Source organism: Xenopus tropicalis, chromosome 6 (assembly GCF_000004195.4).
Source record: "Xenopus tropicalis strain Nigerian chromosome 6, UCB_Xtro_10.0, whole genome shotgun sequence".
Taxonomy (NCBI): Eukaryota; Metazoa; Chordata; class Amphibia; order Anura; family Pipidae; genus Xenopus; species Xenopus tropicalis.
The window spans coordinates 64,124,940-64,140,352 of record NC_030682.2 but is presented as its reverse complement, the minus strand read 5'-3'; the positions used below and the strand labels follow the sequence as shown (position 1 = coordinate 64,140,352).

Below are 15,413 nucleotides of genomic sequence, written 5' to 3'. Positions count from 1 at the left end.
ACGCCATGGTTACGAACTACCATTGCATCCATCTTGTCATACGCTTCATTCATTATATGAAGTCCTCCAGCAAAAACCCGTTCTCCATCCTATCTTTATCACCAATCATCCCCACTATACGTCAGAATGAAGGCAGAAACAACGATAGCGGCATCCATGTTTTATCTCCATATACGGATGTCAAAACACGAAGGACAGCCTTGCTCTACGTACACAAAGTACTGGCGGAAGAATATTCAGTAAGGAGCCCTCACAAATATAGCAATGTCAGATACTAGTGCGCATTCGCGTAATCCTGTTGAACGTCAGTGTGTGGGCAGTCGCTTCAGCTTCCTTGCCATTCGCCTACGTAACACGTAGAGGAACGTCCCGGGGCTGTGTCAGAGAGTATAGAGGCGCGCAAGGCGAGGCACAGACTCTACAGCACTGTTCGAACCATGGGTTAGTATTTTCTCTAATATCTCATATTTATCTTTTTATGGTGATACAGCAAGGTTTGGCAACCTTGATATTGTAAGGACGGGCTACAGCTAGGGCCTTTGTTGTGCATGATGAAAGGGAAAGACATGATGGAATGAAGAGGAGGCCCCGCTGGAAGAGGGAAGGGAGGGGACTAAGAGGAGCGGGATCACCGTTGGGCCGTATTTTGGGAAAAGCATTGATAGTTAAAAAATATATGTGTGGCTTGTATAAAACGATTTTAGTGCTAATAAATGGTATAACACAACGGGTTATTTGTGATAATACCAATTATACTTTTGTTCAAAATCTTTGTACGGATTTTTCGCTGGTTGAACGTTTCGGGTTACCCAGAACTTCACAGCTGTTGCTGAACTCCTATTCTCTGCGATCTGCTGTAACTTTTGGAGTTTAAATTCACCAGCAAAGTTGATATCTCCTATGTTGATCTTCATTTTGGAGTGGTTACTTGAAAGATAAATTGTGGGATGAGCAGCACGGGGTTTTGACAAGTTTGGTTGTATATGTTTTGGGTGTGGGCATGTTCTTTGTCACTATATCTGGTGTGAAATAGTCAATTTTAAATTGTCATGGATGTCTAATATTTCAGAATCTGCAAAGGTAGATGGTCGTCTTTATGTAGTATAATGCATAAATTTGTTAATTATTAAATGCAGTGTAAGAAAAAAGTTTGGTTGTGGGTGACTGGGTCTCTTACTTGGGGTAGTACATATGTGCAAGAGCAAAGAATGCTTACTAAACAGGAATAGGGAGGTGATTAACAGACTCCCCCACCATTGCCACTTCAAAGAATTTGTCATAGGAATCTCAAGGCTTTTTTTGTTATTACAAAACTTTTCTATGCCAAGATTTTAATATACGCAATAAAAATGTTAATTTATTGGTAACTTATACTTTAACCTACATTTTAATGGGGACCGCGCACTGTCCGTGCTTATTTATTTGAGCCTTTTTTAAAAGGTGTGTGTTAATCACCTCTCTACACCTCTCTATTCCTCTGCTTAGCACCTGGATAGTATGTTAACCCACTTTTCTTTATTTGAATCATGCTGTATTCTCAGTATTGCAAAAAATGCTTACCATTGATGATTAACACTGATGTAGTTACTAATGGAAGTACATCAGTATCCATTGAAATATAAATATGCTTCATGTTCTCGCATGTTATTGGCTTTTATATATGTCATTAATGATGTTTACATTTTGGTTGGGTTGAGAACCATGTAACTCATTATCTTGCCACAATTACTATTGAAAAGCCTTCACATTTCAGCCTTCATGTGCTTTTATTTTAAAGGGACAGTAACACCAAAAAATGAAAGTGTATAAAAGTAATTACTATATAATGTAATGCTGCCCTGTACTGTTACAGCTGGTGTGCTTTCCTTAGAAAGACTACTATAGTTTATATATTAAAGCTTCTGTGTAGCCATAGGGGCAGCCATTTAGGGCTCTGGTACACGGGGAGATTAGTCGCCCGCGGCAAAACTCCCTGCTCGCGGGCGACTAATCTCCCCGAGTTGCCTTCCCCCTGCCATCCCACCGGCGATTAGTCGCCCGCGAGCAGGGAGTTTTGCCGCGGGCGACTAATCTCCCCGTGTACCAGAGCCCTTACAGGAGAAAATACACAGGTTACTTAGCAGATAACAGATAAAACCCCATTATATTCTACAAAGCTTATCTGTTATCTGCTATGTGCCTGTACCTTTTCTCCTTTTTCCCAGCTTCAATGGCTGCCCCTGTGTTAACATAGCAGCTCATTTATATAAACTATAATAGCGTTTCTGTTGCAAACTTACCAGTTTTACCAGCACAGGGCAACTGTACATTATATTTTAATTACTTTAAAACACTTTCATTTTTTGGTGTTACTGTTCCTTTAACTTGGCAAGTTGAATTTGTGATTGAAAGCTGCCCATATCAGATGCAGATTTTGAAATTATAGTGGCAACATAATAAAATCTTAAAAATCACTAAAGGTTGCATGCATTGATTAGTGTTGCATAGAATTTAACTTATTTTGCATGGTAGGAAACTTGTATGTTTGTAAAATTGGTTGGATTAATTAATTGTATTTATTTGGAAGACCATCGTTCAGAGGCTAAATCTCACCATTGTGTAGCCTCAAGAGGTCATATTCTAACTGTAAGGCCCCTGGCATGCCTCTCCCATGAGGTGGAGAACTTTCTGTCACTGTTTTACTAGTGAATGCTGTGTGCAGTTGAAACACCCAATGATGGCAGATGGACCTTGGTAACCAAGGGTTAAAGCCAGGTTAGGTCTGGTTCACCTGGCACTGTTTGTATTCAGTTTCTCACTAAATAAAGTGATCAGATACTGAACTCTTTTTACCTATAGCTGACCTGGATGTTTAATTATATATCATTATGGCTTTATCTAAGTAGTGCCATAGGGATGCTGTGTGTTTACCCAGTACTGAAGAGTTTTCTTAAAGGAACAGTAACACCAAAAAATGAAAGTGTATAAAAGTAACTAAAATATAATGTGCTGCTGCCCTGCACTTGTAAAAGTTGTGTGTTTACTTCAGAAAGTCTACTATAATTTATATAAATAAGCTGCTGTGTAGCCATGGGGGCAGCCATTCAAAGGAGAAAAGGCACAGGTTACTTAGCAGATAACAGAGGAAACACTATTGTATTCTACAGAACTTATCTGTTAGCTGCTATGTAAAGCTGGCCATACACGAGCAGATCCGCTCGCTTGGCGATGTCGCCAAGCGAGCGGATCTTCCCCCGATATCCCCACCTACGGGTGGGCGATATCGGGGACCATTTAGGTAAAAAAAATAATAATCCGATCGTTTGGCCCTGGGGCCAGACGATCGGATTATGTGGGCGGCAATGGGGCAGTCGGATCGGGGACCGCATCAACGAGCCGATGCGGTCCCCGATCCGACCAGATTTTCTAACCTGGCCGATCGAGATCTGGCCAATTTCAGGCCAGATATCGGTCGGCCAGGCCGATCTGCTCTCCCCATACACGGGCCGATTAGCTGCCGAATCGGTCCAAGGGACCGATATCGGCAGCTATAGTCGGCCCGTGTATGGCCACCTTAACCTGTGCCTTTTCTCCTTTTTTCCAGCTTGAATGGCTGCCCCCGTGGCTACACAGCAGCTTATTATATAAATTATAGTAGTGTTACTGTAGCAAAGACACCAGTTTTACCGGCGCAGGGCAACAGTGCATTATATTTTTATTACTTTAAAGCTCTTTCATTTTTTGGTGTTACTGTTCCTTTAACAATGATACTGAAAACTCGCTCAGCTGGGGTCTACAGATACAAATCATTGCTTGTTTTAATTTCTAAAGCATTTTATATGAGACAGACTACAATTTAGCTAATGTTAACAGTGGTTTGGTTTCAAAAAGGAAGTCAGCAAGACTGTTCTGTAAACCATGTGAGCTGCAACCATTATGCATACTTGGTCTTTCTTGCTTAAAGTGATACTTGCTCATTGCCAGGTTAAGTCTGTGACTGTTGTGTCCTGTTTGCAGATGAAGCCCCCAATGCAAAAGTCAAACATTTTTTTTGATGGGCTATTATTTTGACATAAATGTTGCTTATTTGCACAACTGCTACTTTTTTGGTGTCACAGCCATTATTTGCACATCTGACTTGTTAGCTGCAACTAATTTCAGCAGTTGGGTGTTGATTAGGCTGTCTGATGTCGAGAACAGTTATTGAAACTGCAAATAGAATTGCAATTAAACTGCAGACAGATACTGTCTTATTTTATTAGTGCTAATGTTTTGGAGTTATAACTAGGTGGATTTTGTTACAGTAAAATGTTTAATCTTCATATGCACTGTTAAATAACTAACAAAACCTATTTTATTTGCTTGTGGAACTTGGTATAATTGTGAGATGAAGGTTGTCTGGCAAAACTTAAACTAAGTACCACACTGAAAACTATTTGTTTTTCTACCTTTTGTTACATGTTGTAATTTACTATTTTCTCTGAACTGCAAAGGGGTGTCAATACCCTGGTACTTGTGAAAATGCAATCTACCCACACATTATGAAGTGGTGGAATATTAGCATTATATGCTTTTATTTTCCAGACTTATTGCCATGGAACACCCCCATGTTAAGGTACACAAAATAATTGTTTTAATACACCAGGCCTTCTGAATAAGTACCGTTCATCTGTTGTGTGGAAATTCTACTGGGAGGAAAAGTAGGTATCAACTAGCTGAGGTTTCAGAAAAGAAATTTAGTATCCTGAAATTCAAACTCTGTGGTTTGTAGGATTCTGCACAGGTAGTGAACTGGAAGAAGTGTTGGTTTAAGGTGGCCATACACCGCCAGATTGCCAATCAAAAGGATCTTCTTCTGATATCCCCCACCTACGGGTGGGTGATATCCGGAAAATCCAGGCAAATTCGGTCGTTTGGCCCATCAAATTATAACGACGAGTATAGGCAAAGTCTGATCGGGGACCGCATCAATGAGCCGATGCGGTCCCCGATCCGACTAAATGTTTTAACCTGCCCGAACGATATCTGGGCCAGATATTGGTCAGGCAGGACCGTCATTAGTTCCCCTACACGGGCCGATTAGCTGCCGAATCGGTCTAAGGGACCGGTATCGGCAGCTAGAATTGACCCTTGTATGGCCACCTTAAGGGCTCTGGCACACGGGGAGATTAGTCGCCCGCGACAAAACTCCCTGTTCGCGGGCGACTGAACTCCCCAAGTTGCCATCACCTGCCATCCCACCGGCGAAAATGTAAGTCACTGGTGGGATGGCAGCGGCTGCCTCGCAAGGCTTTTTCAGCGATTTCCCGAAATCGCGCCGCCGCATGTGCCATCCCACCGGTGACTTACATTTTCGCCGGTGGGATGGCAGGTGATGGCAACTCGGGGAGATTAGTCGCCCGCGAACAGGGAGTTTTGTCGCGGGCGACTAATCTCCCCGTGTGCCAGAGCCCTAAAGGTGGCCACATACAGTGGCTTGCAAAAGTATTCGGTCCCCTTGAACTTTTCCACATTTTGTCACATTACAGCCATAAAAATGAATCAATTTTATTGGAATTCCACGTGAAAGACCAATACAAAGTTGTGTACATGTGAGAATTGGAACGAAAATCATACATGATTCCAAACATTTTTTACAAATAAATAACTGCAAAGTGGGGTGTGCGTAATTATTCAGCCCCCTGAGTCAATACTTTGTAGAACCACCTTTTGCTGCAATTCCAGCTGCCAGTCTTTTAGGGTATGTCTCTACAAGCTTTGCACATCTAGAGACTGAAATCCTTGCCCATTCTTCTTTGCAAAACAGCTCCAGCTCAGTCAGATTAGATGAACAGCAGTTTTCAGATCTTGCCACAGATTCTCCATTGGATTTAGATCTGGACTTTGACTGGGCTATTCTAACACATGGATATGTTTTGTTTTAAACCATTCCATTGTTGCCCTGGCTTTATGTTTAGGGTCGTTGTCCTGCTGGAAGGTGAACCTCCTCCCCAGTCTCAAGTCTTTTGCAGACTCCAAGAGGTTTTCTTCCAAGATTGCCCTGTATTTGGCTCCATCCATCTTCCCATCAACTCTGACCAGCTTCCCTGTCCCTGCTGAAGAGAAGCACCCCCAGAGCATGATGCTGCCACCACCATATGTGACAGTGGGGATGGTGTGTTCAGAGTGATGTGCAGTGTTAGTTTTCCGCCACACATAGCGTTTTGCATATTGGCCAGAAAGTTCCATTTTGGTCTCATCTGACCAGAGCACCTTCTTCCACATGTTTGCTGTGTCCCCCACATGGCTTGTGGCAAACTGCAAACGGGACTTCTTATGGTTTTCTGTTAACAATGGCTTTCTTCTTGCCACTCTTCCATAAAGGCCAACTTTGTGCAGTGCACGACTAATAGTTGTCCTATGGACAGATTCCCCCACCTGAGCTGTAGATCTCTGCAGCTCGTCCAGAGTCACCATGGGCCTCTAAGACAACCTCTGATGCTGTCACAGAGCAGCTGTATTTGTACTGACATTAGATTACACACAAGTGCACTCTATTTAGTCATTAGCACTCATCAGGCAATGTCTATGGGCAACTGACTGCACTCAGACCAAAGGGGGCTGAATAATTACGCACACCCCACTTTGCAGTTATTTATTTGTAAAAAATGTTTGGAATCATGTATGATTTTCGTTCCATTTCGAAAAGTTCAAGGGGGCCGAATACTTTTGCAAGCCACTGTGGTGATTTGCAATCTTTAAAGATAGTTAAATCCGCCACTAACCTTCAGGGCTGAAACGGCAGATAAGGAGGTAGAAACAATAGGATTTATGTAGTAGCACAGGCAAATATTATCATTATGTCTAGTAGCCTATTACAAACAATCAAGAGTGAATTGTAGTAAACTAGTTCATTTAAACTAATTAAATAGGAACTCCTGTTTCCAAACCAAAATTTGTTAAAGAGCCACACAGAAGCCCTTTTCTTGAACCTATGTTGAACTAGGCAGTGTACTTCCACTTTAAGTGTTATAAACTAGTATGAAGAAAACAAGTTTTTGTTTTGGTGCAGTAAGCTCATTAGGGTTAAAAAATGCCAAAAATAGCATTAAATCTATAAAGCGTCAGCTCTGGCTAGAACATAGAGATTACAGACTTACTTAAAAGGAAGTCTTTTTTTAGGGGTGGCAATGCAAAAGAAACTCCTCCTGTGCTGTTAAGGAGATGCCTCCATGTGTATTCTGCAGAGGCAATCAGTTATTGTATTTATGTTTTGGGGAACAGATAGCTATGATTGTGCCGAGAAGGCAGGTAAAGAGGGCTGCATGGAAATGGAGATGGAAGAACTGAGTTTAAAAGGTAAAACAGTTTCTCTTTCAGCTTAGTCATTCTTTAGATGTTTTGAGTAAATGCTAATATTTTGTTTGCTTCTAAGTGGATAGTGTAGTTTTCTTTATATGGGAAGGTCTGCAATTGTGTATTACTTTATATCTTAGTCATGTACACTAAATTTTACTGTTTTTGGTTACTTATTGATAAATGCTTTATTTGGTGACAAATAATAATTGCATTAATAAGATTTTTTTGTTATGCAGTTTATTAAACAAATTCTTTTGCTTTCTTACCCCAGTGCAATTCATGAAAATTGCACTGAAAGTTAAACAGAGAATAATATTGGGCATATGGTACTTCTCCATACTTCATGGTTCTCATGAAAATGTCATATGCTGTACAAGCTTGCAATACAGGTTAATTTTACTCTTTATTTTACAGCCACCCTTAAAAATAGTTTAGCATTAGTTATTTCTATTTTGTACTGTAAATAAAATTACAGTACAAACCTGTTTTAAAACCACCAAGGCTTTAGAGAGCCTGCTAAACATGTCAAAACAGGAATAATACCATACCATAACATTTTCAGTTGATGTAATACCTAAAGTGAAAAAACTAAATATTTTCTTTTTATTGGAAGTGAAATTACCTGATCACTGCTGATCTGTGAAATTTCTGATTAATGATATCCATGCTGTTTGATTAGCAACTTATTTTCAGGATTACAAAATAGCTGCAAATTTCTAAAACTAACATTCTGCTTTTATTTGTATGCCACTGCACACCATGCTTTGGCTTTGGAATTGGTGGTATATTTTATTTGAGTGTAAGTATCTCTCTCCACCAGGGTTGTACAATTATTTTAACTAAAGCTGGCCATACGCTCAAAAATAAGATTGCTAAACAGTTGCATCTTTGCTTAATTTGGCCACCAAATCAAATGGATACATTGCCCATTTTTGGGAGAGGAACACATCAACATTGTAGCGCAGTTCTTTTACATTTTTAGTATGCACAGGACACATCTTTTCTTCAGTATACATGCACAATGGAGCAAGTGTAATTTTGGATCGCATTAGGCACTAGTCACAACTTTCATTTTAGTGGAAAAGACCCTCATGTTTGTTGTAAAACACTTGAAAGAAAGAATTTTAAAAGCAAAAATTTAAAATTTTAAGCCATTCAAATTTGGGTGCATGTTTATTTTAAACTAAATATGTTAGTATCTATTTCGGGTGAATGATGTTTGTATAAACAACCCCCCCCCTTTTCCCAGCTTCTTACTGTAGCCCACCGAGCAATTTAAACACAGCTATGTTTCTTGTGAGTACCACAGTAGTATAAACATCCTTAATCAGCTGTGACCATTCCCATGAAATAGCATGGGAAGTGTTGTGTCTAAGGCAGACACTTCCAGTGACAAACAGGAACATTCTGCAGTGCTTACTTGTCATTGCCAGTATCTATCTTAGGCCCAACATTTCTCATGTGTTTATGTGGGAAGTAGTAATATGTGATTAAGGAAATTTTCAAAGGAGTTTGTTATCCCTGAAAAAAGCTGAATCAGTCAACACTCCTGGCTTTCCAGTAGAATAAGGAGGGGTTTATATTCATTATACAGTGGGATTAACACTTTAATTAAATACATTTTTACAAAGATCCACCTGTCTGTCAACCTTACTTCACTGCGTGTATGGCCAACTACATACACTATGCAATATGCTGTTTGGCAAGGTCACTAATCAAGTGGATCTTTACTTGATTTGACCATCAACTTACTGGGTCCAATCCCTAGGCCCCTGTAATGGAGTGACTCTGGAGACCCGTAGGGGAAAAAAAAAACACATCAGCGTGTTGATATGGTTCTTTTCCATATTGGTTTATTGACCCATACATGGGCTGATAGGCTATTAACTCAGACAGAGAAGTATCTGTCATCTACCCAAGTATGGCCACCAGACATGGTGTTGTAAAAATAGGTAATTATATGAAGACGGTTTTCATTTAACATGCTAACTGAAACCTAATATGTGGGGGAAAAAAGGTATATAGAGGGAGGCATTGAGTTTGCTTGTACAGTTATATAAATGTATAAGACTTGGGTTTTCAAATAAGAAGAAATCTTTCTGGAATTTGGACCGTCATACCTTAATTCTACTAAAAAACATTTAAATAACCCAATAGGATTGTTTTGACACCAAGGATTTATTATATTTTAGGATTAAGACAAGATACTACTTATTAATTCAGAGAAGGAAATCGGTTTTCAAAATCTGATTTGATTAAAATGAAGTCTATAGGAGATGGCAGTTTCAAAATTCAAAACCTTCTGGATAATGGGTTTCCAGGTAACAGATTACATACTTGTATTTTTGTTGACGTGAATAAGTGGTCTTGTGCTATACCACGTCACCAAGATGGTTTTAGCAACTTGGTCTTTCCAACCTATAACTTTCCGTCTTTAGCTTTTTATCTACTAGAACTGTTGCTTAGTCCCACAGACAAGTCAGTGTCTTATTACTTAAAAAAATACATCAGTTTTGACTATTTTAACTTTTTTTTTTTATTCTGTTTAGGAATTCATAGAATGATTCTACATAGGCATTGCAATGAGTTTAGAATTAAGTGATCTCTTTGTGTGGGTGAAACAATAAGAGCTTGTTTTACCAGATGTCCACATTTAAAATTAACCATGTGACAAGCATTTATTCAAAAAAAGAAAAAACACTACAGCAAGTACTTTATTGCTGGTCATCAATTTAAATTGATACTGACATGCTGCTATAAAGATCAATGTCAGTATAATTAGAAATGAAGAGCCACAGGGTCCCTTTTTCTACCCTAGCCTAAGGTAGGATTGTACCACCTCCAACCTAGTGTAATTTTTCAATGCTGCCTCTTCACTTCCAGGCAACTCTGCCATGTTGAGTCTTGGAGGTGATAGTTAAGTGGGCTGGGGGCAACTTGGTGGTACATTAAGAGAAAAAGAACCTTGGCCATTTATGCATACATAGTACACTCAATGAAATTGAAAAACATGCCTACTACGTTCAATGTTTGGTCTTATCTGTATGTTCATGGTATACTTTTATTTAGGGTGAAGACACTGAGCTACTAGTAGCAGCTACTTTTTTATGGCTACTAAACTCCAGAAAATCCTCTGCCGTAGACAATACTGAGAACTGCCTCTGCAAAAACACATGTAGAGACAATTATCAGTAAATGATAAGCATTGTCAATTTTAGTAGCCATGACAAGTAGCTGCTACTAGTAGCTCTATGTGTCTTCATCCTTATTGTACAGAGCTGCTGAATATGTTGGCTTTTTATAAATAAATACAGACTAGAATTTTAGTCATAATACCATCTATAACAGAAGCTTGTTTCCTTTTTAATTACATTAATGCTTGTTAGATATAGGTTTAGATGTGAAATATTAATACATTGTATTAGGTATGCTTGGATTGGATTAGATATACTCAAATATGCTTAACGCGGTATGTTTAGCGGGTAGAGGTTCAGTGGCAATGAATGTCTATTTATTATTAAAGCAATAGTTTTCAGGCTTTGTGCTTAGGTTACCCTTTATGATCTAGCAATTGTTCTAACATCTTTTTACTTTACAATAGATGGTACTTTATACCATAATTCTTTTTTTATACCATGTATTCAGGACTACTCTAATGGTAAATATGCTGCTTTTGGCCGCAAAATGCTTAAATGTGCATTTTTGTGGCTGAATTGTGTGCAGTGATTGATGAAAACCATTCATGTCACTCCCTCAATTAGGGGACATATGGATTAAATAGTCTGTTGTCAGTTATGTAATGGTTGTGGGATTGTTTTTAGCAGCCACGAATGACATTTCACCTCTGTATATCTTCTAAGAAACAAACCTATTGTATTCTACATAGCTTATTTGTTAGGCTTAAAGAATAATATATATATATATATATTTTTTTTTTTTAAAATCACTAAAATTACTCTACAGCCCCCAGAATAACATACCTTTCTCCCTGCATGCAGATTATATTGTTTCTCTATAACAGGGGTCCCCAAGCCTTTTTAACTGTAAGCAACATTTAAATATAAACAAGGTGGGGAGCAACACAAGCATGTTAGGGGGTGACTGATAAAGGCTGTTATTGGGTATATGGTAGCCCAGCACGGACTGGCAGCCTACAGGAGGCTCTGGAAGTACACATAGGGGCACATTTACTAATCCACGAACGTCCGAAAAGCGTCAGAATGTGTTTTTTTCGTAATGATCGGTATTTTGTGACTTTTTCGTAGCGTTACGATTTGCGTGAATTGTCGCGACTTTTTCGTAGCCGTTGCGCCGAGTACGAAAGTTTCGGATTCATTCAAGCTTCAGTATCGTGACTTTCCTTGGGCCAGGTTGGAGCTGCAGAGTGCCATTGAGTCCTATGGGAGGCTTCCAAAATCATGCAAAGTCTGAAAGGTTTGGCCGCCGTTTACAAGCGCTCAATACGAAAAAGTTGCGGCAATATACGAGCAAATCGTAACGGCTACGAAAAAGTCGCGCCAATTCGTGCAAGTCGTAACTGCTACGAAAAAGACGCGACAATTTACGAAAAAGTCGTAACGGCGACAAAAAAAAATCGCAAAAAATACAAAAACACGCAAAATGTTTGTTTCCAATCCGAATTTTTCCCATTCAGATTCGTGGATTAGTAAATGTGCCCCATTGTCTTTATGCCTCAAAAACTTACCACCAAGTCAGAAATTCAAAAATAAGCACCTGTTTTTAGGCCACTGCGAGCAACATCAAAGGGGTTGGTAAACAACATGTTGCTTATGAGCCACTTGTTAGGGATTACTGCTCTATAACAAGCAGCTGAACAGCAGTTCTTTTAGTTACTTCCTTGTCAAGTGTGAAGCTCTACCCCATTTTTCTTTCTGAGCACTTATTCTCACTCTGACTATGATGATCTCAAAAAGGTGCCTACTTCACATGCCCAATTGATTTAATTGGAGCAGAGGCAGTGAGCATGCTCATAGGCACCTCTTTGAGGTCTTCATAGAGAGAGGAGGAGTTCTCAGAAATAAAAAAGGGCGCAGAGCTTCACACTAGACAAGGAAGTAACAAAAAGGGCTGCTGTTTGGCTGCTTGTTATGAGTCCTCTTGCTTTAGGGCTGTGGCACACATCTGTAGTGGCTGTCAAAACAATGTGCATCACAGAATTATTTAACTTTGAGAGCAGAACATTTCTGGGTGATAATGCCAGGCCTTGGGTGCTGCTGCTTGTAGACAAGGACTCCTAAGTTTCCTATTCATTAACTTTATAGCTAAATATCATCATCAGCAATCCGGATACCTTACTTTTTAAAGCTGGAGCAGACTAGGTTTATCCTCAGCCATGTAGCACCAATTTATTCTGTATATTGGCAACTGTTTTCTCTGATACAGCTTAACAACCTGCTTTGCACTGGGTCTAATCAACGTTAACCATATTTTTGCAGGTCAGTTCATCTTAGTAATGTTCTGTAAGCCACGGTCCAGAAAAATACTTTGCAACTTCAAATTTGGAGTTTCTGTATAGGCAGGGCTATATTTGTGCCAGTGGTCTACATTAATGTCCTAATTAGTTTTTTTTAGTACAGGATCACATGCTTTAGTAAAATTTAAATATATCGGTATACCTCGACTTCAGATAAGTTTAAAAGGATAAATTGGCTTAACCCATTCTTTGAAATTCCAGCAATAAATAGTTAGGCTATGGCCCACGGGGAGATTAGTCGCCCTCAGTTATATCTCTGATACTGTGGGCAATTAATCTCCATGAAATGCCGGTAAAAAGGAATACGCTTCTGTTTTTCGTAGTCACGTTAAGTTTTCTCGCACAGGTAACTTTGTGCAACTTTGGAAAATGAAGCAACACATATGCCTTCCCACCAGCAATTTATTTTATTGGTGGCAGAAAGGCGTTTCAGGTAGATTAGTTACCCGTGGTAGCTGAGATTAACCGTGGGTGAGTAATCTCCCCGTGGGCCATGGTCCTTAGAATAGGGTTTCCAGATCATTTGAAAATTCAGGGACATGTCTGAAAAGGTTGCACTGATTGCAATATAATTTAAATGCAATCGGTGTGGCTTTGCATTTCAAGAAGTATCAAGTGGTCTGGTAACCCTACCTTAAAAGTCAGGATTAAAAAAAGTGTTGTGTACACATAGGTGGTTAGTGTTAACACCACAGTGTAATTAAATATTACTGGTATTTTTTTAATCTAAACGGAAACACTGTTATGTGTTGTAATTTTTTTTTTTGGGGGGGGGGGGGGGGAGGGGACAGACTGAAGTCCCTCCATCTGTTGCTATCTGTACTTTAAAAATAATGACAATAATAAAGTGCCAGCCATTCTACAGTGCTGTCCAATCTGTACCTTTAGGGCTCTGGCACACAGGGAGATTAGTCGCCCGCGACAAAACTCCCTGTTCGCGGGCGACTAATCTCCCTGAGTTGCCATCACCTGCCATCCCACCGGCGAAAATGTAAGTCGCCAGTGGGATGGCACATGCGGCGGCGCGATTTCGACAGATCGCCGAGGTTGCCTCGCGAGGCTTTTTCGGCGATTTCCCGGTGGGATGGCAGGTGATGGCAACTCGTGGAGATTAGTCGCCCGCGAACAGGGAGATTTGTCACTGGCGACTAATCTCCCCGTGTGCCAGAGCCCTTAGATTTCCTGATTAAAAATGCTACAAGCTGCATCACAAGTGCTGGAGGTCACTTTATAAGAGATTTCCTTGCCTATGCTCAAAATTACCACATTAGCGACTCATGTCTGCTATTGATTGCCAATATTTTATTACACATCCATAAAATTTTGTCTTTTTGTGAAACCTGAATAACTCCTAGTTGATTCAAAAGAAAGAGTGAAAAAAAACCCCTGAAACCTTTCTAATTTTCATCAGAGAGGAAAAAACATTCCTTCCTGACTCCCAAGCAAGCAGGTGAACCAGTCCCTAGATCAGCTGTGTACTAAGTTAATTTGAGTAACTTTGTATTTTCTCACCTTCTGAAAAGGAATTCAGCCCCCTCTTAAAACATTTTAATGTATCTGCCAGTTTAACAGCGTTGGGAAGAGAGTTCCACTGCTTCACAGCTCTCTGCTTTCATCTTAAGATGGAACTTCCTTTTCTCTTATTTGAATGAATGCCCACATATTCTTTGATAGGACCTACTGGTGTATAATGTTTCAGAGTTTTTATTGTACGGTCCCCTTTACTTAGCTGCCCAATCCACCAGTTTGTCCAGATCCCCCTGCAAGGATGCCAAATGGAATTTATTGGACTGCATAGTATATAAGTTATCAGAAATGTATTTATGAAAGATAGGTGACACATTTGATTACTTTTTGATGAGGATAGTAAGAAGTTGGACAGTGGGTTTGCAGTAGATATGCTAATTTTGGATTTTGCCAAAGAGTGTCCCATAAATGACTGCTTTCTAAACTAAAGTCTGTTGATCTTATTATGTTTGTATATGGATAGGAAACTGGCTAAAGGATTGTACAGAGAATAGTTGTCAACGGTGCAATCTCTTCCTTCAGAAGGGTTCTTAGTGGGGTGCTGCAGGGTTCTGTATTGGGTCCACTTTTATTTAAAGGGTGACTAAACCCTAAAATGAATATGCCTATAAATTCATAAGGTAGGGTTAAGTTCTTTGATTGTTGGCAAAATTATTTCTCCAGTCACTGTCCGGGTAATTAAAATCCCCCCCCATTATTAAGACTTACAGCCCTTATGTGAAATCGTATGCAGAGGAATAGTAAAAAAAAAATCCATCCAGGTTAGCAGCATTTGGTTTGTCTTCATACCCTGTCCCATATGCTAATCTGCAGGGGCTTTTTTTTTTTTTGTAATTAAAAAGTACTATATATTAAAGAGTCAGCTTGAGCTTTTCTGTATTTGCATAAACACTAGGTAGCTTCACATTTTAATACATGAACATTTAATTGACCAGTTTGACTCTGATCTTCATAATAAACGTGTTGCATTGTTTTCTCCTTTTAATAACCCACATTATTTTTTTAAGTAAGCTTGTATTCTTATTTTGTATACAATTCTTGGTGTGTTCTGTGACTAGTGGACTATAGATTTAAA

At 39.5% G+C, this 15,413-nt stretch overlaps 1 protein-coding gene across 6 annotated transcripts in view; it reads left to right on the top strand.

Moving 5' to 3' along the window:
* The first annotated feature begins 308 nt into the window (after nt 1–308).
* Nucleotides 309–15,413, top strand: part of septin7 (septin 7) — a 69,956-nt gene continuing 54,851 nt past the window's right edge. For 2 of the 6 annotated variants that reach the window (XM_031903517.1, XM_031903516.1), the window contains exons 1-2: nt 7,275–7,317; nt 8,649–8,650. In XM_031903517.1, coding sequence (XP_031759377.1) covers nt 7,284–7,317; nt 8,649–8,650 — 36 coding nt within the window. In that variant the 5' untranslated portion in view covers nt 7,275–7,283. Of the gene's footprint in view, nt 442–823; nt 826–6,470; nt 6,476–7,274; nt 7,318–8,648; nt 8,651–15,413 lie in introns of those variants that run through there. The other 4 variants (XM_004915343.4, XM_002939413.5, XM_031903518.1 and 1 more) reach the window with 3 other exon arrangements.